General features: G+C 51.7%; 1 protein-coding gene across 1 annotated transcript; it reads left to right on the plus strand.

Moving 5' to 3' along the window:
* Window positions 1–5,286: 5,286 nt before the first annotated feature.
* LOC116952251 (protein Wnt-7b-like) lies at window positions 5,287–22,208 on the plus strand. The gene is made up of 5 exons (XM_076074122.1): window positions 5,287–5,330; window positions 7,067–7,296; window positions 12,893–13,440; window positions 19,514–19,743; window positions 20,600–22,208. Exons 1-5 carry the CDS (start codon window positions 5,287–5,289, stop codon window positions 21,051–21,053), a joined length of 1,506 nt encoding a protein of 501 aa, XP_075930237.1. The 3' UTR covers window positions 21,054–22,208.
* The last annotated feature ends 2,792 nt before the right edge of the window (window positions 22,209–25,000 follow it).

Genomic DNA, 25,000 nt, shown 5'->3' on the forward strand with positions numbered 1-25,000 from the left:
CTGGCGCCTGGTCTGGAGTGATTGGAGGGCATGGGCCAGATCAGCTCAATAACAACGGTAGGAGGCTGCTAGATTTTTGTGCAGCCCATGGGCTTGTAATTACCAACACGCTGTTCCGGCATCGGCGCATCCACACAACATCATGGATGCATGCCGGGTCCAAGCAGGAACATCTGCTGGACTACATAGTGACGGACCAGCGGATGCGAGCCCATGTCCTTGACACCAGGACCTACCGTGGAGCTGATCTGCCCTCTGACCATCGACTAGTCATCTGTAAGATGCGCCTGCCATTCTTCCACTCCGGTGGTGGGTGTACACCCAGGACCCCATTCCAACCTAAAGTGGTCTGGTCTCATTTATCTGATGAAAGTTGCAAGCGAGAATTTCATCATCGCTTGCGGCTGGGGTTGGCATCGTCCCCCACTCCTCCTGATGTCGAGAGTAAATGGTCGAGGTTTAGGACTGTGACTCATGCAGCTGCAATGGCTGCTTTGGGTACGCGGTCCAGACCTGCCTAGAGACCCTGGCTGACAGAGGAGGTGTTCAGGATAGTTCAGAAAAAGCGACAGGCCCACTGTCATCGGCTACAGAATCCCACGTCAGAGAATGAGGAGGCTTACTGCAGCCTTCGCTCGGAGGTTCGGAGAGCCGTGAGGCGCTGCAAGGATGGGTGGTGGTCGCGGATTGCTGAGGAGATGGAGTCTGCCTCAGTGGCCCGCGATCACAAATCTCTATTTAACTCTTTCAAAAAAGTAACCTGCAGCGCCACACCTATTGCCATAATTAGGGGAAAAAACGGTGATCCAATCTCCGACCCCCAGGAACAGGTTTGTAGATTTGCTGAGCATTTCTGTGAGGTCCTGGGGGAGGGGAAATCCCTCAGCCAGGAAAACATCGTGGCACAAAGTGGGGATGACCCTGCTGAGGCTCCGGTGCCTCAAATATTGGAGGAAGTCACCCCCTGTGAGTGGCTGGCTGAGGTGCCATCTGTTGAGGAAGTACTGAAGGCGATCCGGAGTCTGAGACCAGGAAAGGCACCGGGCAGAGATGATCTCCCAAGCGAAATGCTGAGGGAGGGTGGCGTTTGTGCACAGACTGCTCTATATGACATCATAACAACAGTCTGGACCACTGGACGGGTTCCGCAGGATTGGAAGGATGCCCTGGTGATCCCCCTCTTTAAAAAGGGGGACCGCACAGACTGTAACAACTACAGGGGCATCTCACTCCTCAGTGTGCCGGGAAAGGTCCTGGCAAGGATTAATCAACATTGCCTTGTCAGGCACGCTGAGGAGAGGCTTGTGGAGCCCCAATGCGGTTTCATGAAAGGGCGGTCCTGCACAGATGCCATATTTTCTGTCCGTCTGCTACAGCAGAGGTGTAGGGAATTCCAGCAAGACCTACATATCTGCTTTATTGACCTGGTCAAGGCCTATGATACCATTAGTAGGCCTGGGCTCTGGGTTGTTCTTCGTGCTTTTGGAGTCCCTGACCCTCTGCTCACGATCATTAAAGACCTTCATGATGGTGAGCGGGCCCGGGTAAAACTACATGGCCGGGAGTCAGAGCCATTCCCTGTACACCTTGGGGTGCGACAGGGATGTCCTCTGGCTCCCACATTATTTAACATCTATTTTGACCACGTAGTTCGTGAAGCCTTCAATAGCTGTACCGGGGGAATCTCCATATGGTACAGATATAATGGGAGGCTGATCGATGCCCGGGTGCGGTCAAGGGATGGCTCCCTATTGCTCAACCACGTTATGTATGCCGATGATTTGGTAATAGCTGCTCATTCAGAGGAGGAGTTGGAGACGCTGCTGCTGAGACTGGAGCGTGCCACTAAGAGATGGGGCCTTACCATCAGCCCCACCAAAACTAAGCACTGCCTGGGTATTTTGTAATATCGGACACTCACCCCCACAACTCCAAATGTGGAGAGTGTGGAGAGTTTCCCATACCTGGGCAGTGTGCTTATGACCGGCTCCAGTTTAACAGCAGAGGACTCACTCCGAATCAGTCGAGCGGCAATATCTTTTCATCGGTTGCGTAACGCTGTGTGAAAGCTACCTGGTCTGTCGCTCCGCACTAAGTTTCAGGTCTTCTCGGCCACGGTCATTCCCTCCCTTCTCTACGCTTCCGAAACGTGGACCCCCCTAGTGGAACATCTTCGCCGGTTAGAAACATTTAGGCTAGCCTGCCTACGATCCATCCTGGGTTTAACCAGGCTGGATTGTGTGAGGAGCTCACAAATCCTTGAAAGATCTGGACTTGGTCCCATCGGTGAGCTCCTCTGCAAGGCAAGGCTGCGTTGGCTGGGTCATGTAGCCCACATGCCCAGCCACCGCATGCCGAAACAGCTTTTGTTCGGGAGGATTGAGGGGGCCAAACGGGCGCGGCACGGGCTAGAGAAGAGATGGAGTGATGTGGTACAGGAGGACGTGGAGCTGAGTGGACTTGCCGATGACTGGTACCAGCGGTGTCAAGATCGGCCTCTGTGGAGGAGGCTCGTGAAGGACGCTATTGGGCAGTTGGAGGAAGTCGCCCTCCAACAATAACGGAGGGCGGAGAAGCGACGCTCACAACAACGAGCGGAGCGCCGGGTGGGTAAAGCACAGCAGGTTAGCACAGTAGGGGGCACAGGTGGTTCACCAGCCAGTCATCTCAGTCAGTCGACCCGTGGCACCTGGGTCTGCCCCGTGACCTCCTGCCAGCGGGCGTTCGACACTTCACGTGGCCTCAAGGTGCACATGGCCTGGCACAAGTGTCGTCGTGGTGACGTCACCGCCACTTAGTGGCGATTGGCGGTTGTTGTTGTGTTTGTGTGTGTCTGTGCGCTTGTGTCTGTGACTGTGTCTGTGCGCTTGTGTGTGTTTGTGTGTGTGTGTCTGTGTGTGTTTGTGTGTGTCTATGCGCTTGTGTCTGTGTCTCTGTGTGTGTGTGTCTGCGTGTGTCGCCGTGTGTCTGCGCTTGTGTATGTGTCTGTGTGTGTGTCTGTGTGTCTGTGTGTGTGTCTGTGTGTCTGTCTGTGTGTCTGTGTGTGTGTGTCTGTCTATGTGTGTGTCTGCGTGTGTCGCCGTGTGTCTGTACGCTTGTGTTTGTGTGTGGGCAGAGGTCACCGCACCGCGCAACGAACCCGCAGATCTGAGTTCGCTTCCCGTCATCAGGAGCGAATGATATCTGAACCGGTTCTGGGTCTCCCTTTGATCAACTCGTCCTTGAATGAGCACCTGTAGCGCTGTGTAAACATCAGCACCGGGGAGACAAAGGCGGCCGGGCGTGGTGTTGGCCATCCACCCCCTAGTGTGCTGTGCCGGCCTTCATAGATGCTCGCGAACAGCGCTTGCCCCAACAGTCTGTTAAAAGGCTTACTCTCTATGGCTATGTGATCGCGTGTACAGTGTAGTTATTTGCGTTTTTTTAAAGTATCACGGTTATAAGTTCTAACAGCTTCATCAGCGGTCTGGCATATGACCAACAGTGGGATCCTTTAGCGTGCGTGCCTTTGGGGAGCTGTAGCGTAGCGGTTAGCGCACTGCGCTACTAAGGGGCCGTCCATAAATGACGTCACGCACCTGGGGGGGGGGGGGGTCAGACATTTGTGACGATGTGTGACGAGGGGGGGGGGGTTGAGAAATGTGACGTCACATCAAAATGCGCGACTTTAAATAAATGTAGACAACACGTTCTACTTAATTAAATAGACTTTTTAATAAATGTTTTCTCCTACAACATCAGAGTGCAGCGCCACATTAAATGCGCACTACAATGACAATAGTTGAAAGCGATTTGAAGCATGTTTTATATTTTTTGGGAGGAGGGGGGGGGGCAGAGCTTTGTGACGTCATATTTGAGGGGGGGGTCTCACTTTTTGTGACGCCGTGTAACGAGAGGGGGGGGGGGTCAAAAATCGTCCAAAATCGCGTGACGTCATTTACGGACGGCCCCTAACCCAGCCTTGCAGAGTTCAATTCCCGCTCACAACCAAATACGGTGGCAAATATTTGAACAGGTCCTTGGCCTCCCCTAGGTCAACTCGGCCTTAAAAAAAATGAGTAGCCGGAGACGAAGGCGTCCGGTTAATGGCTACGGCCACACGCTGACTCCTCTACGTGCCGTTCCCGGCCTTCGTCGGTGCTTGCTTGCAGCACTTGCCCCGGCAGTCCATTGAAGGCTATACGGGCAGGGGGTACTGTGTCTTTGTGTGTGTGGGTAGGCATGTAAGGCGCACGACGAACCTTCCAGCTACATTTCATACACGTCCAAACACGAACCCGTATCAATGCACTCACACAACAAAAGACAAATGTCCCCCGTATAGCCTACACATGGTGTTTGGGAAAAGTGAGACGAGCGAACGAACACCTTTCGGAGGCTAACAGGCCACACGAAGGGGTGGGTGACCAATAATTTAATAGCACGCCCGGCCGCCTTTGTCTCCCCAGTGCTGATGTTTTATACACACCGCACCAGGTAATTATTTAAGGCCGAGTGGACCTTGTGGGAGGGCCCAAGAGCACCGGTTCAGATATTCGCTGTCACTGATGTTGGCCGTGAGCGGGAATCGAACTTCACTCACCTGGTTCATAGCGCGGCTGCGCTAACCACTGCGTCACCGCTCCCCACGTTCGCTCAGATACAAAAGACAAAGATCCCCCGTGTAGCCTTAACAGACTGTTGGGGCAAGTGCTGTGAGAACTTATGAAGGTCGGCACACGAGTGGGTGGGTGGCCAGCACCACGCCCGGCCGCCTTTGTCTCCCTAGCGGCGATGTTTACACACCGCACCAGGAACTAATTTGAGGCTGAGTTGACCTAGGGGAGGCCCAGGACCGGTTCAGAGAATCGTCACTGTTGTTGACCGTGAGCAGGAATCGAACTCGGGTCGCCGGGTTCGTAGCGCAGCGCGCTAACTGCTACACTACCGCTCCCCGTGTGTCTTAGATACTCGCGCGTACAAAGACAAAGATCCTCCGTGTAGCCTTTACAGACTGCAGGAGCAAGTGCTGTTAGCGAGCACCTATAAAGGCCGGCACTGCACACGCTACACTACCGATCCTCGAACTCGCGCGTACACACACACGAACGAGTATTAACACACCCTCTCACACACACACACAAAGTAAAAACACACCCACTCTCTCTCTCTCACACACACACCTGTCTGCACACACGCGCACACACACACACAGAAGGGCTCGTTAGGCAGGGTTGGAGACCTGTGTGTGTGTGTGAACGGGTCATCCCGGAGCGAGTACAGCGTGGGGCATTGAGTGATCGCCCCATGATATCCGCAGTCGTATTCGGTGCTTCGGAGTGCCGTGTAGGGTGAGTGGAGGACATGTTAGGATGGGTTGGGAGGTTCCTAGAAATTGGCTCCGTCTCTTGCTGGTGGTGACGTGCATATACGAGCGGCAGGGGTGAGTGGAACGCATGCACACACACACACACGTGTATATCCTTTCACATGTACGTACAACGCAATGCATGCACCATTATTCATCCACTGCTGGATTGAAGGCCTCCCAGCGATGCAGTCGATCTCGCACGGTCCCTGCGTTGGTATCAATCCATCAGATGTAGCCTGCAAGCAAGGTTCGCTCATTCCATCGTTCAGTCTCCGCGCTCGCTGACTGTCCTATCCGGGCGTGTTCTCTGCATTAAACGCAAATTTTGGTTGCAATTCCGTCGTAAAATCGTGTACGTGTCTCAACAATAAAGGTTCACGGCTCAAATCTGAGGACATAACATTTTTGTTGCACAATTTATTTTCTAATTTACCCAGGTAAAGCCCACTGAGCTGTACGGCTCGTTTTCAGAAGCGATCTGGCCACAAATGATAGCCCGACGAAGTTGCTCATCACGTTGAAATGTACAGCAAGCCAAACACTCTATAAACGCGTGTCGTCGACTCTAAATGTGGAGGGGGAGACCCGGAGGACCCAGAGAAAAATCCACGCCACCACGGGGAGAGAGAGACACCGCAAACTCAAAATATACCACAGGCGTCGGGATCGAACCCACGACCTCCTGCATACCAGGCGATGTAGTTAACATCCCACCCGTGCACACCCCTCACGCTTCGTAACGCACTACCCAGGTCCGTTTTTGGCTTGTTATCTGTTTTTTTCTAATCGTGGCTAAGCTGCTGCGCGTGGCTGGCTGGCTGTGACAATCCAGCACCGTGGAGGCAGCAGCAAGGGTTGGTGGATCACCGCAGAGATCTTTTGCGAAACTCCCTTCCCATGGGTGGGAATCGAGGAGCCATATACCCTGGTTTGCCGCAGGGCTCTACGGCAAGTGTGAACTAATCTCCTTCTGTTGCAACTCATTCCCCGTGGGCATCAAGGAGGTGCCCGTTATACTCGTGGCTCGCCAGGAGAAGGCCCTACAGAAAAGTGTCGACTCATCTCCACCTGTTTCCATCGGTAGGGGGATTGAGCGTTGCCCCCTCGCACGCGTGGGGTTTCTCTGGGCGCTCTGGTTTCCTCCCTCGTGTAAACAACGAAAGCAGTACACTCGTTATGAAGACTCCCTTGGACTTTCCTGGGTAATCAACTTCGATTCATAATTGATTTTTGGGTCAGACCTCGCGAGTAAAATGAGTCGTACAGCCTCCTCCACCTCATGCTATCATCCTCCTGTCGTCGTCTGTTATCGCGCCCGTCACTGCGCGAGCCACTGCTTCAGTGATCCTGCGCCTTTTCCCTTGCTCTCCATTCCTCCCCCCCCAAATCTTCCTTTTCACACCACTCCACTGCTGCCCTTCATGGGTCTACCCGGTATATTTTCTTCTCCCCCACCCCCAACCCCTACTATCTTATCGCTCAACCCTTGTCTTGTATCCTTCTCCCCTTCTCGTTTCCACTCTCCTCCCCTCTCTGGCCACCACCACATCATTATCACCCCCCACCCCCCACCCCCCGCGCACCTACCACGCCGCGCTGCCCTTTAGGGCCGTGCCCGATTTCTAATATTGTTTTACTCCCTCCGTTTCCCCTCTCACATCCCCACCCTGCCCCCGCCCCCCCCGCTCCCCATTCCTCGCCCACGCTGCCCTGCAGGGCCGTGCCCGGCACCGCTGCCCTGGGCGCGAGCGCCATCTGCGTGCGCCTGGCGGGGCTCTCCGCGCGCCAGAGGACCGCGTGTGCGCGCCGGCCACGCGCCGTGGTGGCCGCGGGGCTCGGGGTGGAGGCGGCCGCCGCGGAGTGCTCGCGACTCTTCCGCGAGCAGCGCTGGAACTGCACGGGCATCGGCGGGGCCGTGGGGATGATGGGCAGGAGGCTGCCTGTCGGTGGGATACGTGGGACACGTGGGGCACGCGCGGTGGTGATGGGACATGTGGTGGTTGGAGGTGGTGGTGATGGGATATTTGGAGCATGTGGTCGTGGGACACGTGGTTGATGGTGGGCGGTGATGGGACACGTGGTGGTGGTGGTTGAATTGTTGGGATGGACGGCTCCACCACCAGTGTCCACTACGTGGCTCAGGGGATATGAAACTGGTCGTGATGGGACACGTGGTGGTGTGTTTATGATGACGGTGCTGGTGTTAGGACACGTGGTGGTGGTAGTCGTGATGGAGGTGGTGGTTTGGAGGCTATGGTCCTGATGTTGGTGGTGATGCTACCGCCGTGATAATGATGATCGCTAATTGTTAGTGCGTCTGCTATGGATACGGCTGATGATTGATATACACACGCAGACCTAGCTTAGCGTGACCTCGTAGAACGCTGATTCGTTATAACGCTCTTTGTCCCGGATAACATTTTTACCAATTTTTTCTAGCACTTACGAGTGAAAACACGCAGCAACTCAGGTCCCCATCATTCGCTCAGCCAATGAGAGCGACTTACACTCACGGCCAACCAGACCTCACCCCCAGCGATTCGAATTATTACATTTTGTAGTCACGATCAAATGTTGTTAAAACAATCGATTTGTTTCGCCAGGTGATAAATCGCGAGACCAAGGCAGAGTCTCAGGCTCCACCTAAAATAAACCTCACCACAGAAGTTCAGTTCAGCTCCAGTTTATTTTGGTATTAGCCCTGTGAGCCATTCGGCTCTTGAATCGGGTGCAACCACAACAAACACAAAAACACCAACAAGAAAAAAAACATCTTAAAGTGAAATGTAGGTTGAGGGCATCTCTAAGACCACGGAGGTCCTGGAGCTCTTAGAATGACCCGGATTGGGAGCAACATTTAGCGATGCCCATATGAAGCACTCGTATATTGCGCATACGAAGGAAATAACGCTGTCGGGAACGCATTCCCTATATGTGCAATGATATGGCCCCTTTTAACGTCGTTTCGATTAGCGCTCACTCCTCCAGGAACGCATCTTGAGCGCTAAGCGAGGTCTGCCTGTCCCGTGTGATGCAACGTGCGCTTACAGCGGCGAGGCGTCCGTCGACATCGAAGTGCGTTGTGACGTCATTAGTTATGGCGTCCAGCCGTGTTCGACACAATTCCAGGCGTATAGCCGCCGGCAATTTGTAAGCAGTGCCGTTGCGGCTAGGAAGCCTTTCCATGACTTTAGGTTGCTTACAGCTATGGTTTAGCGATCTTGGGGGGGGGGGAGCGGGGGGAGCGAGGGGGGGGGGGCGAGTGTCCTCCATCCGTCGTGATCGTATCTCCGTGTCTGTGTATCTCCCTGTCTCTGTCGATCTCCACGGCGTGACCGTGTGGCGGGTGTCGAGTGTCCTCCCCTTGTCATTCCATTTGGCTTGAGGCCACTCTCCTGGTGTCCAGTGGGGCGATTCCCGTAAGGGGCCGTCCATAAATGAAGTCACGTACCTAGGGAGGGGGGGGGGGGGTCAGACATTTGTGACGATGTGTGACGAGGGGGGGGGGATGGAGAATTGTGACGTCACATCAAAATGCGCAACTTTAAATAAATATAGACAACACGTTCTACTTAATTAAATAGGCTTTTTAATAAATGTTTTCTCCTACAACATCAGAGTGCAGCGCCACATCAAATACGCACTACAATGACAATAGTTTAAAGCGATTTGAACCATGTTTTATTTTGGGGGGGGGGCAGAGCTTTGTGACGTCATATTTGAAGGGGGGTATGACTTTTTGTGACGCCGTGTGACGAGGGGGGGGGGTTAAAAATCGTCCAAAATCGCGTGACGTCATTTATGGATGGCCCCTAACCATGGACTAGTTTTGATTTAAAGCTTTCGTGACTGCAGGGATTCATATTCTTGGTTCTTTCGGTAAAATCACGTAGAAGGGTTGTGATTTTCACACCTGATGATGATTGCTTGTGTTACAGTCGAAACGTCGTGAGAATTTTATTTTTTATATTTTTATTCTTTTATTGTTTCCCTTCTACGTGACTTTACCGAAAGAACCAAGAATAAGAACATGGACTAGCTGTTTATAGGTCTTGGTTTTCGGCATCCGATAATGCATCCGTAGCTGCCATTCAGCACACGTTATGGATTATTTATGTGAGCCGATATTTCGTGTACCGGATACGCATATCCGGCTGTAGATTAGCAAAGTTAGTGCGTCGTAGCATTGCTCGGTGTTCTGGGCACTTGCTTCGCCTTTTCTTCTTTTGCAGGTACACCTTGTATGTAAGTTGAACTCCTTTCGCACCGTACGCAGCCAACCGTGCCTATCCTTGCAGGAGAACGCGCAGTCTGACCTCACTCCGAGGTCGACGTGATTCCAGCAGTAAGCGAGCGGGTACCCCGTTCACGACAATGCCGAGTGGTCTGTTGGCCTCCAGGTTTGCCCCGGAGACAGAAGAGACTCACCTGCGTCTTAGCTGGGTCCGTACGTTATTGCTTCTCAGTGTAGTAGACTGATAACCGAGTCAGGTGCTGATGTTAGCGTAGTTTCAATCTTGGTGAAGTCCATAGGTTGGATAGCGATGTATACACAGGTCGTCGGCGTAGCTAATCCTCCTCGCTGTCAGGATGGACTGGCTAGGCGTTGGAGACTTCATGGGACCTCCTTTGCCAGTATCAAAATACGAGAATAGGTTTTCCCCTTTTTTCTGGCAACAAAACAGCTGTGTTAGGATGTTAAAACCCCAAACTGAAACCTTTTGCAAGGAATCATGTCCGCATTAACCACAATACTTGTGGTCAGAATGCAAACAAAAAACACACTTTGATAGCATATGCATTGTCTTTGAAACTCATTGGTCCACACCAGAGACAGATTTCATTTGAGCCTAGTCTCTCAAACAGTGTTCAACCAGAAAACGCGTCTTCTGGTCTAAAACCGTTTGAGACTAGACTAGGCTCGAAAGAAAGCTGTCTCTATCAGAGGATGTATTTTGTTTGCATTCTGACCACAAGTATTGTGGTAAATGCAGACATGATTCCTTGTGTAGTGGGTTAAATTCAGGTGCACACTGGAACTTTGGAGGCAGGGGCGGAGCCAGGGGGGTGACAGGGTAGACAATTGTCACCCCCGAAAAAAAATCGAAAATATGAAACATTCTGCGTATAAGTATACGACACTCGGTCTGGTGGACTCCATGCAACTGCATTGTCAGAGTGTGTCGCCAACCGATGGCGTCTAGTTCAACAGCCTGACTCTCTAATCATTCTTGAAATTAAAATTTGTTGAATGTCACCCCGGGCTGAAAATCCTGGCTCCGCCCCTGTTTGGAGGCAACACTATTATCTAAACACAACGGGTAGCTCTTAACATTAACAGGATAACGACATAGGGTGGTGGTAACCGCCGTTCCTAACTGAGCTAACACACGGGGATACATTTCTGGACCGGAGACCGAGGATCGTAGATGGTGGCTTCATCCCAGAGTTGACGCAGCAGAACAGCACAGAACAGCGTCCACACCCCGCTTATAACCACTCCAGCGTGGCCAGCTCCGCCCCAGGCCACGCCCCCCTTCCCGATCCTTCGGGACGGCCCGAGTCCCCAACCACGTGACCCCCCTGAGGCCCCTGGCCCCCCTTTATCTAGTCACGTGTCCTGTTGGGTTAACGCAGAGTGTCACGGCCTGACACGACCTCCGTGACACCCGCTTACAGGCCCCCATACCAAGCCAACACAGCAGTGTCGTTCTACTACACTACACTTGTAAAAGGCTTCAGTTTGGTATTTTAATATCTTAACACCTGTTTTGTTGCCAGAAAAAAGGGGAAACCCTATTCTCACGTTGGAGACTGTTGGCACAAGTACGGTCCCCCATTGGGTGTGGGAGGTTGTTGTGCTGTGGTCGCCAGCGGCTCCACTTCCTGCAAAGTTCGACGTAGAACCGTTGGCTCTGCTAGAGACTGTGTCGGTCGTACCATGGTGGCGGTCGTGCGTTAAGCTGTAGATATTAAGTGAGGAGCTTCCGGAAGTTCACTGTGTCATACGCCGCTGTCAGGTCGGCAAAACAACAGCGCCTGTTGCTAGACCCTAGTCAAAGCTGACTTCGGTGAGTTTAGTGACGTTCAGCACTTGAGTAGTGCAGGATTTTGTGGACGGAGAGAGCATTCAGCTTGCTCCAAGATCAGATGCTGCTCATCAAATGGCGATAGACGGTTTGGAATTAGGCGCTCGTACAGTTTGTGGCGTAGTAGTAATGTCGGCCCAAAGCTCTTTGTCTCTGATGCATCCTTCCCTGGCTTTATGAGTGCCCTGTTGCGTGCCTGCCGCCAGATTTGTTACTGGTCCAAAGTGTGTGGTCTTCTCAGTCAGTACGAATGTCAATACAGTGTACCGGCGGCTTTGCCATTCTAAATGAGGCTCTAATTTGTTGAAATTAGCTCAGCCATGTTGTACTACGCCGCAAAATAGTTAATCTCCTGGTTTCCTCGTCGTTTAAGCCGCCGCGTCTTGAGTTGTCGTCCGGTGCCCTGCCGTGTCCCAGGAGTTGGTGCCGCTCTGCAGTGGTGTGTCGTCGCGTTGCTCCGTCTTACTTAGGGTCACTTTTATAAACCTTCCGGATGGATATCCATGCTCTTTTGGCTGCCATGGGATCTCGATGGGACTCTGCCCCACGACTTCCATAATTATCTTGCCAGCACATAGATGCCCATGATTTATTGCTATAACATGAACATTACGACGATGTTCAATTGATGAGGACGATTATGAACTGCTTTCGTCAGGAGTAGCGGATTGTATCGATGCGATGTCTCCTTCGTATTTGTGGATCGGGCATTGCGTCGTTATACGTTGTACGGTCGATTCTGGATGTCCACTGGGGAGTTTTTAATTTTCCATTCATGCATCGGGTAATCGCATCTGCTACGGTTTGCGTGGATGCGGTTTAGCGTGGACCATGAGCTTCGTGAATGCTCAAACCCAGGGATCTTCTGCGTTGGGTCTTTCCCAAAGGTGTATGTGAGTTCTTTTGAACTCCGTTCAGCTCTCAACCCTTCATCGGGCTTGAACTCGCATTGTTGAAGGTTAAGCGGTTGGGTCCAAAAGGGGCTTGCATGGCGTGACTTCAAGCGATGTCGAGGGACGTCGTCGAGACAGTGACGGATTTTCCAAGTAGCGCAAGTAGCACATGCTACGGGTCTCGCACTTTCAAGGACCCCGTGCTAAACGCTTTCAAGCTGTCAATTCCGGTTCAGTGATTCTGCACTTGCTCTATTACTATAGTACTATTACGCCTTCAACTTTTATGGACTGGGTGTTTAAGGTTAGCGATTTGTCGTATTATCTGGCTGTATAGCAAATGAAAAAATACAATTACTTTACAATGCAAGTAAAAAATGTGTGTTTTAATATTTATGTGTTTTTTTTTATTTAGGGCCCCTTTATAACATAATGTACTACAGGCCCCGCACCAGCTTAATCTGGCACTGCGTCGAGGTCTTGATGAACGGGAAAGGCGCGACCGTTTTCCTCGATTCGACGATGACAACGACGATGATGTTTCCTCCCTCCCCCTCCCATAGGGAGCCGTGAGGCTGCCTTCCTCCATGCCCTCACGGCCGCCGCTGTCGCCCACGCCGTGACGGCGGCCTGCAGCCGCGGAGCCCTCGGCGGCTGCGGCTGCGATGCCACCAAGGAGGGGCTGGCCTCGCCGCACGGCGGGGCCAACGGGGCCGTGGGCGGTGCTAACATGATCGTGGGCGGGGATTACGGGACAGTAGGCGGAGCTTACCGGAGCGACACGGCGGTGGGCGGGGCTCACAGAGCGTGGGGCGGAACCCACGAGCGGATGGGCGGTGCCTACGGCATGAAGGGCGGGGTCAGCGGAACGGCGGGGAGGTCTAAGGGGGGTACGGCCGTGGTGGGGAGGGTCAACGGGGCGGCGGCGGGCAGAGCTAACGGCATGGGGGGCGGGCTCTGGAAGGACGAAGCGGCGTGGCGGTGGGGCGGCTGCTCTGCGGACTTGGAGCACGGCGTGGAGTTCTCGCGAGAGTTCGTGGACGCGGGCGAGGCGGCGCACGAGGCCCGCGCGCTCATGAACCTGCACAACCACGGGGCAGGGCGCGAGGTGCGAGCCCCTCCCTCCCCTCCCTTCCCTCTCTCCCTCCCCTCCCCTCCCAGCCCTCCCTTCCCTCTCTCCCTCCTCTCCCTCTCCTCCCTTCCCTCTCTGCCTCCCCTCCCTCTCTCCCTCCCCTCCCTTCCCTCTCTCCCTCCCCTCCCTCTCTCTTTTTTATTTTTTTACGATCAGAAGAAACAAGAAGATGCTCGGTGTAGTCGGCTCTTTGCTCCGTTCATCATTTCGTTTTTTTTAATGCTTTGCTTTATATAACCCCCCCCCCCCTTTTAAATGAAAGACCCAAAAAATTTCGATGTAAAGCTTTCGTGACTGCAATGATTCATCTTCTTTGGTTCTTTCGGTAAAGTCACGTAGAATGAGAATAAAATAATAAATTGATAAAATAAAATAACACAATAATATTCTCACGACGTTTCGGCCACAACACAAGCGGCCTTCATCAGGTGAAGGGGGCGAGACTGTCTGGTAGGACAGCCTTCACCAGACAGTCTCGCCCCCTTCACCTGATGAAGGCCGCTTGTGTTGTGGCCGAAACGTCGTGAGAATATTATTGTGTTATTTTATTTTATCAATTTATTATTTTATTCTCATTCTACGTGACTTTACCGAAAGAACCAAAGAAGACCCAAAAAATAGTTTTTTCTTTTTTTTTCTCCTTTCCCCTTCCCTCTCTCTATCCCTCTCTCTGCCCCCCCCCCCCTCTCTCTCTACCCCCCTCTCTGCCTCTCCTCTCTCTCTACCCCCTCTCTTCCTACTCCATTTTGCTCTCTCTTGCTCTCTCTTTTTTCTTTATAACTACGACAAGTGCTGCACCTGCACGCAGCCCTTCCCACAGTCAAACGGCCTCCGACGGGTAGCTTAGATCTGCATGCAGAGCTCTCCGTCATCTGCCACCGAGCACGCGGCCTCCTCTAGTGCCCACTGCTCCTTGAAAGCCGGCACGGCGTGGGTCAGCCGCGCATGGCGGAACTCCAGCCACACCCTGGCTCCGACCAGAGCGCGGAAGATGCCCAGGCTGCTGGCTGGACGTTGCCCCTCCAGGGCCACCTTCCTCGCCCTGTATATGGCGAGCTTGGCGTAGCCGAAGGGCACGTTGACCAGCCCCTGAAGATGTTGGGGTCCGTCGCCCTTCGGGTATCCAAAGATGAGGACCGTCGGGAAGAAGTGGAGGCTGAACCTTAGAAGGATGTTTCTCAGGACTTTGAACAGCGAGTCCAGGCTCTTGCACTCCACGTATTGGTGCGCCACCGTCTCCACTTTACCGCAGAACCGGCACTCCGGGGACGTGTCGGTGAAGCGCGCCAGGGAGACGTCGGTGGTGACGGTGCCGTGGGCGATGCTCCAGCTGAGGTCGCCGATGCGGTTGTACGTCGGGCTGGAGTAGAGTTGCCTCCAGCGAGGCCTCTCCGGAGAGACGCAGGGCAGGGCTCTCCTCCAGGCATGGTCCTTGTGGCTCCTCAGGGTGTCCTGTTGGTGGAACCGGACCATGTAGGAGTAGAGCACCTTCCTCTTTACATTTGCAAAGGCCACCTCCGGTAGGTCTTCTAGCCGGCACAGGTTGTGATCCGCCTTCATTTGTCGGCATTGGCGATGCAGTGGCACGACTGAGAGCTCCGGTGGAGGGGGATCGAGAGGGGCCTCGTCATCCCCAACGCCGATGGGGGGCGTTCTCCCCGCTGCCGCTGAGAAGGCCCCCTTGGCTTCGGCCAGGATCCGGGCAGCCACCCGGAGCGACTGCTGCCCTGTCGTCACTGCCCTCCCTCCCCTCCCCTCCCTCCCCTCCCTCTCCTCCCTCTCCTCCCCTCTCCTCCCCTCCCTCCCCTCCCTCCCCTCCCTCCCCTCTCCTCCCTCCCCTCCCTCCCCCTCCCCTCCCTCCCCTCCCTCCCCTCCCTCCCTCCCTCCCCTCCCTCCCTCCCTCTCTCCTCCCACGGTACTGACGGGCACTCCCACCGCTGCTGCCATGCCCCCTGTCTGTCTGTCTGTGCGGCGTTCCCCGCCATGGCAATGGACGAACCGGATTTGGAGCGCGGCCAGTGGGTGGATGGGCGGGGGGGTGTTAACGTTGAGACGTTGGACAAAGTAGTTGCAGGCAACGTGGCTTGGGTTTGAGCACCTTCGAGAGCGGTTTCGTGCGGCTGATGGCTCGGGTTTGTCAATCTCATTAACGGGCAACAGTGGGTCACGTTTTACAGCTTTTCGTAGTTATATTACTATTTAGCATTGTAATACAAAATATATATTACATGTTTGCATTATATAGCAAACGAAAACAATTGCAAAGAAACGTTAAAAAAATACCACCCAAAATGTTTAAATGTAACCGCAAGACAAATTGTGGAGCGCATAATCTAATGCAGCAGCAGTGACTACTATGGAGTACAGGACTGGGACTGGCACTGACACGAAACGTTTCCACGCAGCGTGTCAGCTCCACTTTGCTTCAACAATGCCCAACATTTCAGCTTCGGGAGTGCGATATTCAGCGGTTTTTTGTACTATCTTGGTTACATTTTAAAGGGTCCCCCCCTCCCATGCCTCAACGACTGCAAGTGGCGTCACCACAGGGCTTGTGCCAGGCTAGGTGCACCTTGAGGCGACGTGAAGTGAGGAAGGCTCGCTGCCGACAGGAGATCCTGGGACAGATGTGATGGGTTGATTGAGGGTCCCGGCAGACACCAACGCTACCCAGTAAACGTGCAGCGATTGGGCCAATGTGTAGACCGTGCAAACCGTGGCACGGCCCATGAGCTCTAGGGGGCCCAGACGTTCAAAAGAGGCGGGCAGAATCAGAATATTCATTTGGACTGCAGGAGGAGGAGGAATCCGATAAGCTGTGAAGCTCTTCTTCGCAGATGTTCCAGCCTGGGCTAGGTCAGCGAGTAACAATGACAAAAAAACAATGCCAAAAAAACCGATAGAAGTGCAAACTAGAGAAAACGATGAGAAAATTAACGGAATGTAAATACGTAATTATTTAAATAATTGTATTAGTACGATTTATCAAGCTTGGGAAAGACATCAAAAACAGCAAAATAGTCTCAGACGACACCAAGATAACACTACACAGTAGTCCCTCAATAAAATGTCACGTTACACATCACATTGAACTATCGATGCTACACGGGTAAGGATCAAAGTTCACATTTGCAAACAAATCACATTTGGGGTCATCCATTGAGTACGTACGCACAAATCTGTCAAAACTTGACCCCTCCCCCCCTCCCTGTACGCACGCGCACTTTTTTACCCCCCCCCCCCCCCCCCACCTGCGTACGTACGCTTGATGCCCCCACCCCCGACACCGAATCCTATAGAGCGGCCGATATCACTGTGTAACAAAACAAAATGTTCCTGGGTAGTAAGTGTTATTTCCTAATTGCTTATGCCTCAAAAGTACAGAAAATGGATATTATTCGCCACAAACTTTGCTTTTGTGATCAGAACATTGATATATTAAAATGTACCTATCTTCAATGAGAAAACGGGGGAATTTTTGCCTTTTCGTTCACATAAAGTCAGAAAAAAACAATATGTGAATCAAAATTAACATGTATTTATACATAAAGTAATACAAATCAAGATTAATCCAAAAAATTACGACGAAAGATTTAGACACCAAGGCGCACTACCACAGGCAGGACTGGCCACAGCGGACCGAGTCCTCTGTGGGGAGGAACAATCTCGACAAACTACTCAATTCTACTCTTTGGTTTTTTCGGTAAAGTCACGTAGAAATAAGAAATAATCATAAAATAAAATTACATCATCGTATACGACGTTTCGATTGCAACGCAAGCAATCATCATCAGGTATAGAAGAGCTAAATTTAAGAGAGAGAGGGGAAACACGGAGAGATGGAGAAGCACATCAAATTGAACAAGATTTAGTAAAATTTGGAAACAAATGCAGCACAGAGGGTCGGTCAAAACACAATTAACGCATGGTCTGGCTGATTGCGCTATTTCAAAGATTGCTAAATTATAGGTTAAGAGTGATAGAGTACAGATCGCAGACACATATATAGACATCCAAGTTGAGAGAGCCAGCACAGAGACACACAGAGAGAGAGAGACACACACATGGGACACAGCGAAACAATGCTTCTGTGAACGAAGCCTTAAATAGAGGGGGAGGGAGGAGGGGTGGAGACAGAGCAAAGGAATACAAATTAGATGGACTGGGAGCCACGGCACATGCCGCTGCAGCGTGGTTAGGGGGGGGGGAAGGGGGCACAGCAATCAGATTAGCATGCCCATAGTAGATCCCCCCCCCCATACGCAAGCTACGCATTTGGATTAACCCCCCCCCCCCTCCATGCGTACGTACTAAATGGATAGCCCCTTTGCAAATGGGACTGTATCCAGTCACAGAAGTACATCAAGTGGATGGTAAAGACGGGCCAACCACGCTTCCCCACGGACACCAGCCAGCTCTGACCTCTCTAGCCCAGTCTCCCACCTCACCACGCCACACCCAATCTCCCCTTCCGTGCCCACCTCCCATTCGTCCATCTACCACAAACGACATGTGAGTGAAAAAAATGTGAACTATAACAATCCACCGAAACTATGACTGCGATCGTGTTGCAACCGACTGTGTGCGTGTCGAAGGGGCGTTAACGTTGCTAGGAGATGTTAACTACCTCGGTTGGTGTGCAGGAGGTCGTGGGTTCGATCCCAACCCTGACGCCTGGCGCTGCTGCTGTATGTCTGGAGTTTGCGTGTCTCTCTCTCATCATCGTCACACGGTGGCTAGGAGATGTTAACTACCTCGCCTGGTATGCAGGAGGTCGTGGGTTCGATCCCAATCCTGACGCCTGCTGCTGCTGTATATTTGGAGTTTGCGTGCCTCTCTCTCATAATCATCACGGTGGCTAGGAGATGTTTACTACCTCGCCTGGTATACAGGAGGTCGTGGGTTCGATCCCGACCCTGACGCCTGCTGCTGTATATTTGGAGTTTGCGTGTCTCTCTCTCATCATCATCACGGTGGCTAGGAGATGTTAACTACCTCGCCTGGTATACAGGAGGTCGTGGGTTCGATCCCGACCCTGACGCCTGCTGCTGTATATTTGGAGTTTGCGTGTCTCACTCTCATCATCATCACGGTGGCTAGGAGATGTTAACTACCTCGCCGGGTATACAGGAGGTCGTGGGTTCGATCCCGACCCTGACGCCTGCTGCTGTATATTTGGAGTTTGCGTGTCTCTCTCTCCCTGTGGTCGTGTGGATGTTTCTCCGGGTCCTCCGGTTTTTTCCCCTCCACTTTTAGAATCAACAACATCACGCGTTTTAGAGTATTTGGCTGCTGTGAATGTCCACGTGACGATCAGCCACTTCGTTGAGCTATCACTTGTGATAGCCAGATCGCTTCTGAAAAAAAGATATATGTAGCTCAGTTTGCCCTTACCTGGTAAAGTAAAATAAAAAAATATTGTATATCCAGGGTGGCCCAAAAGTCAGGACACATAGGGTTATGGCAGTATATTTATTTTAGCATATCACATGGGGTTATTTACCTGGTAAAATAAATATAAAAAGTTTAGTTTAGAAGTCACGTGGCTTCAACCCATGAACTTATTTCGCACCGCTAATTGCCCAGTGGGCTTTACCTGGTAAAATAAAACATAGTTTAGTTTGATCAGTATTTATATTTTAAGTGGTTTGTTTACCTTTCCTATACTTTGCACTCTCATTATGTTTTTGTATATTTCGCTATTGTAACGTTCCCACCATCAAAGTGTAAAAAATAAGAATACATTTTACGCTTTCTGGCAATAAAACAGCCGTTCAGATGTTCAAACACCAAATAGATACATTTCGCAAGGCATCAAGTCTGCATTAACCACACGTACCTGTGGCAAAAACATGCAAAACAAACACGCTCTGACAATATACGTACGCATTGTCTTTGAAACGGATTGGCCTGCACCAGAGACAGCCTCCTTGGTGGCCTTGTCTCACCACCAGTGCCACGCCAGGGAACATCGCGAGAAGGCGAAGAGCACAAAGACAACGCGAGCATCAGCTCATTCGTCGCATCCTCATTCATCTCCTGCCCACAGGCTCTGCGCAGGGCGAGCACCCTGCACTGTCGCTGCCACGGCATCTCGGGCTCCTGCTCGGCCCGCACCTGCTGGGCCCTCCTCCCGCCGCTCCGGGAGGTCTCCCTGCGACTCAAGGCCAAGTTCAAGACCGCCCGGGCCGTGGAGGCCGTCCTGGCCACCCGGCACCGGCGTCCCGTGTTCCTCCACCTCAAGCGGCCTGACACCACCAGCACTAGAGATGCGAAAAGGTGGGATCGTCTTGAAGGAGGCGCAGCCCCGCAAGCACTGAGCTCACGCAACTGCTAGAGGATGGGGCGCGGCTCCTCTGGCAGGGAGATATTGAGTGGCGCTGAGATCATCATTTCACAACACTCGAGAACCCGGTTTGATCACATCTCGGTCTGTCAGAGTCTCTCTGTCACGCTGTGGTGACCAGGCCTAAATACCATGAACGCAGCCTTCTTCATTGCAAGGCCCGTGGACCACTGTCGGCCCCCTGGTGGCCCTTAGTGCAGCTCCTGACGTGCGGCCCCCCGATAATACACAACACGTGACACCCCCCCCCCCCCCCCCACATCATCATGATCGTGCTGCTGTCAAACCCCCAATGGTCTAAAATATGTGGCGGCCCTTACACTGATGATATCTTATCGGCGAAAGTGACCACCCTCTGAAAATTAGTAAAGAACATTGCCATGAACTCTCTACATCGGAGAACCCGGTTTCATCACAATTAGGTTTATGTGGAACTTTGGGTCTCTTAAGTTTATAAGTCTCTATGCAAGTCACTGGTTACCAGACTGAGGAGACCCATCAACTCATTATATCCACCACCATTTCATCATCACAATGTCCAACACCAACATCCTCATCACTATACAGTACCACCACCATCGTCATTACCATCATCACTATTTCCACCACTGCTATCACCGCCATCATCACCACCACCACCACCACTATCTTTACCACCACCACCACCAACATCACTCTCTTCACCACCACCACCAACATCAACATCGCCACCACCACGACCATTATCTCCACTCCCACCAACACCATCACTATTGCCACCACCCACCCACCCACCACCTCCACCACCAGCTGGAAGCCCCGCAAGCCCACCAAAGAGGAGCTGGTCTTCCTGGAGAAGTCCCCCGACTTCTGCGAGGAGGACGCGCGTGCCGGCGTGGCGGGCACGACGGGGCGCCGGTGCCATCGACGGCCCGGAGCCGGGGGCTGCGAGATTTTGTGCTGCGGTCGGGGATACAACACGGTGCTGCTCCACCAGCACCACGTGGACGACGATGATGATGACGTGGACGATGATGACGATGACGTGGACGATGATGCTGATGACGTGGACGATGATGATGATGATGACGACGGCTTGACTAGGGACGGCGATGATGGCTATGGTGGTGGTGGTGGGCGCGCTGTGAAGAGAAGGTGCAATTGCGCCTTCCACTGGTGCTGCCACGTCAGCTGCTCTGCTTGTGCGCGACACCAGCAGCGTTGGCGTCGTCGGAGACGCACGGAGGTCCACACCTGTAAGTAGGTGGTGCCGACACGGTGGGGAGAGCGCAGGGGAGAGCGTGATCTGCGATGATGATGGTGGTGGTAGTGAAGTTTGTGGTGGTGATGGTGCTGATGATGATAATGGGTAATTTATGACAGTGATGATGAGGATGATGGAGATCACAGTGACTGGTGACATTGGTAATGATGATGGCAGTGGTGTTGGTTGAGATTAAAACGATGATCGGCAATTGATGGTTATGATGACACTCGTAGTGATGATACAATATTTTGGTCGTTGTAATAGTGGTGATGATGATGATGATGAAAGTGATGACTATTGGGATGCTCTTATGTGATCATAGTGGTGGTGCTCATGACGAGAAGATCATAGTGGAGATGGTCAAGTTAGTGATGATGATAATGATAATTGTGTTGGTGATGAAGGTTTGTGGTATTGCTGCTGATGATGATGATAAGTACGGTTGCAAGATAATGTGAGAATGGAGTTAATGCACGTGCAGCACATTTGGGATTGGATATCAGTGGTGAGGCAATAGCTAAAGACGCAAGCCAACAGACAGCTCTTGTCGCTGCACTCATGGACAATAGCTAAATGCAATAGCTAAAGCCAATAGCTAAAGACAATAGCTAAAGACACAAGCCCTCAAACAGCTCTTGTCGCTGCACTCATGGACAATAGATAAATACAATAGCTAAAGACAATAGCTAAAGACAATAGCTAAAGACGCAAGCCAGCAGACAGCTCTTGTAGCTACACTCATGGACAATAGCTAAAGACAATAGCTAAAGACAATAACTAAAGACACAAGCCAACATACAGCTCTTGTAGCTACACTCATGGACAATAGCTAAAGACAATAGCTAAAGACAATAACTAAAGACACAAGCCAACATACAGCTCTTGTAGCTACACTCATGGACAATAGCTAAAGACAATAGTTTAATACAATAACTAAAGACAATAGCTAAATACAATAACCGAAGACACAAGCCAACAAACAGCTCTTGTAGCTGCACTCATGGGCCTGCGTGTCCTGTGCTGGCCCACATGAAGCTTTGTCAATGAAAAGAAAGATGCTCCATAAAGTGTCATTAATGCTAATAGATATAATATAAAATGTGATTGGAGTGCAATATTATTCTGTACTCTGGATAATAAATAATGGATATTCACAGTATCGTTCGTTATTCTTGGTTATTTGACACCGCTGGTACCAGTCATCGGCAGGACAACTCAGCTCCACATCCTCCTGTCCCACATTAGCCCACCTCTTCTCTAGCCCGTACCGCTCACTCACCCACTCACACATCAGCCCGTCTCTTCTCTTGCCCATGCCGCATCGGTTTAGCTCCTTCTATCCGGCCAAACAGAAGCTGCTTGGGCAAGCGGTGGCTGGGCATGCGGGCCAAATGACCGAGCCAAACGTAGCCTTTCCTGCCGGAGGAGCTCAGTGATGTTACCGTATACAAATCTCTCGAGAATATGTGAGCTCACACAATCCAGTCTGGTTAACCTTGGGATGGATCATGGGCAGACCAGCCTGAATGTTTCAAGCCTGTGCAAGTGCCTTTGATGTGTCTGTGAGGTGGTGTGTAAATATTGGGTCCACGTTTCGCAAGCGTAGTGAAGAGGGCATAACCGTGGCTGAGAAGACCCGGAGCTTCATGTGCCGATGAAAAGATAATGGCCAGTCAAGTGATTCAAAGTGAAACCACCGCTGCCAAACCGGAGCTGGTCATAAGCACACTGCCCAGGGTATGGGAATTCCTCCACTCTCTCCACAACTGGCCCATTACTCATGAAAAGTTGAGGGGGTGCAGTGATTGATGACACCACCTACACAGGCAGTGGCTTTGTTTATGTTGGGGCGGATGGTAAGGGCCCCACCTCTTAGTGGCACGCTCCATGTTCGGCACAACTACTCCAGAGTGAGCGGCAATTCCCAGATCAACAGCATGCGTAACACGGTTCGCCAGTAGTGACACATACCGACGCATGAACGCAACTTTCACTGCTGCTATTAGTGAGGAGCTCCCAGCTGCTACCTCGCTGCTGCACTCGATAGGGTTCAGGACGATGCAGCAGTCGAGGTAATTGATTGGTGAGCCAGCGCTCACCGATTCACTGCACTGGCTCGCTCAATCACCCACTCACTTGCCCACTCACCCAATCAGGGTGATCGATTAATGATCCGTCGCTCACCGATTCACCACGCCCGGCCGCATTTTTGTCTCCCCAGTGACGATGTTTTTGCACACCGTACCAGGTACTCATTTGAGGCTTAGTCGACCTAGGGGAGGCCCCACGACCGGTTCAGATAATCGCCACCGGTGTTGGCCGTGAGCGGGAATCGAACCCGGGTCGCCGGATTCGTAGCGCAGCGCGCTACACGCTACCCTACCGCTTACCCGTCATACAAGACAAAGATCCCCCGTATAGCCTGAACAGAGTGTTGGGGGCAAGTGCTGTTAGCGAGCGACCTATAAAAGGCCGCAACGATGCACGCCGTACACACAGTCACACACACGCGCACTGCACCACGGCGTCGTGAGCAACAGACAAGGGAGCTGGGGGATGTGGCGACTAAAATCCTTCCCGGAGCAAAGTTCCGGACAGTTCCGGTCGGAGATGAAACGTCGCTGTTGGAGGCCAACAACCACCATGTTGTGGGCAGGGACTCGCCATACGAACGTGAAATTCTCATCACTGGCCCGTGCGCTTAAACGGGCGGTTGCACGCTCGATTGAGCAGGAACACAGACACAGAGTCTTCAAATAAAATATCTTTTCATCATCGGGGACGACGTCATCACCACCATTATTTAATACAGGGTGGCCCAAAAGTCAGAACGCATGGGGTTATTGAATTTGCTTTAACAGTGGCATGACAACATTTTCATTGTCTATGCTTTAAGTTAAAGTTATGTATCTGTTATCGTGATTAGTATCGCTTCCAGTGTAGGTCACCTCAAATCCGTGGTTTCTCAAACTCGAGCGAGAGCCACTGAAATGAATTTAGACATCAAAACATAATCGATGAATGTTCTAAATACATAATTCATTAATGTTCTAAATACATAATCGATTAATGCTCTAAATACATATTCGATGAATGTTCTAAATACATATTCGATGAATGTTCTAAATACATAATCTATTCATGTTCTAAATACATAATCGATTAATGTTCTAAATATTTAACCGTGTAGTCTTGACAACAACAAGAACAAAAAAAGTTCAGAAGTAACTTCAAAAGTAACTTCATGCACCGCGCACGAACGTTCGTGCAAGTCGATTTGAAGACGTGTTAAAATAAATTAAATACTGTATCCTCATGCGATATGTTAAAATAAATATATCATCACCCTTATTATCCTGACTTTTGGGCCACCCTGCATATGCAATGTAAAAACTTTTTTTATTTCACCAGGTAAAGCTCTTTTTTAGCAGCAAACTAGGCACAAATGATCGCCTAATCAAGTGGCTGTTCACGTGGCCATTTATCGCAGTCGAACACTCTGAGCGCACGTGTTCTCAAAGTGGAGGGAAAAACCGGAGGACACGGAAAAAAATGCCACGCTACCACGTGGAGAGAGACCGGCAAACTCCAAATATACAGCAGCAGCAGGCGTCAGGCTCGGGATGGAACCCACGACCTCCTGCACACCAGGCGAGGTAGCTAACATCTCCTGACCACCGTGATGATGATGAGAGAGAGACCGGCAAACTCCAAATATACAGCAGCAGGCGTCAGGCTCGGGATGGAACCCACGACCTCCTGTATACCAGGCGAGGTAGCTAACATCTCCTAGCCACCGTGATGATGATGAGAGAGAGACACACAAACTCCAAATATACAGCAGCAGCAGGCGTCAGGCTCGGGATGGAACCCACGACCTCCTGCACACCAGGCGAGGTAGCTAACATCTCCTAGCCACCGTGGCTAATACACTACACACATTG

This window comes from Petromyzon marinus, chromosome 46, assembly GCF_048934315.1.
Source record: "Petromyzon marinus isolate PM22_M1 ecotype Great Lakes invasive population chromosome 46, UKy_Petmar_22M1.pri1.0, whole genome shotgun sequence".
In the NCBI taxonomy this organism is placed as follows: domain Eukaryota; kingdom Metazoa; phylum Chordata; class Hyperoartia; order Petromyzontiformes; family Petromyzontidae; genus Petromyzon; species Petromyzon marinus.

Excerpts from the sequence above, each read along its gene's own strand:
- LOC116952251 (XM_076074122.1), top strand. The coding sequence starts at position 5,287 with ATGATATCCGCAGTCGTATTCGGTGCTTCGGAGTGCCGTGTAGG. Across the intron at positions 5,331-7,066 it reads GCTTCGGAGTGCCGTGTAGG|GGCCGTGCCCGGCACCGCTG; the intron begins GTGAGTGGAGGA and ends GCTGCCCTGCAG. Across the intron at positions 13,441-19,513 it reads ACCACGGGGCAGGGCGCGAG|GCTCTGCGCAGGGCGAGCAC; the intron begins GTGCGAGCCCCT and ends TCCTGCCCACAG.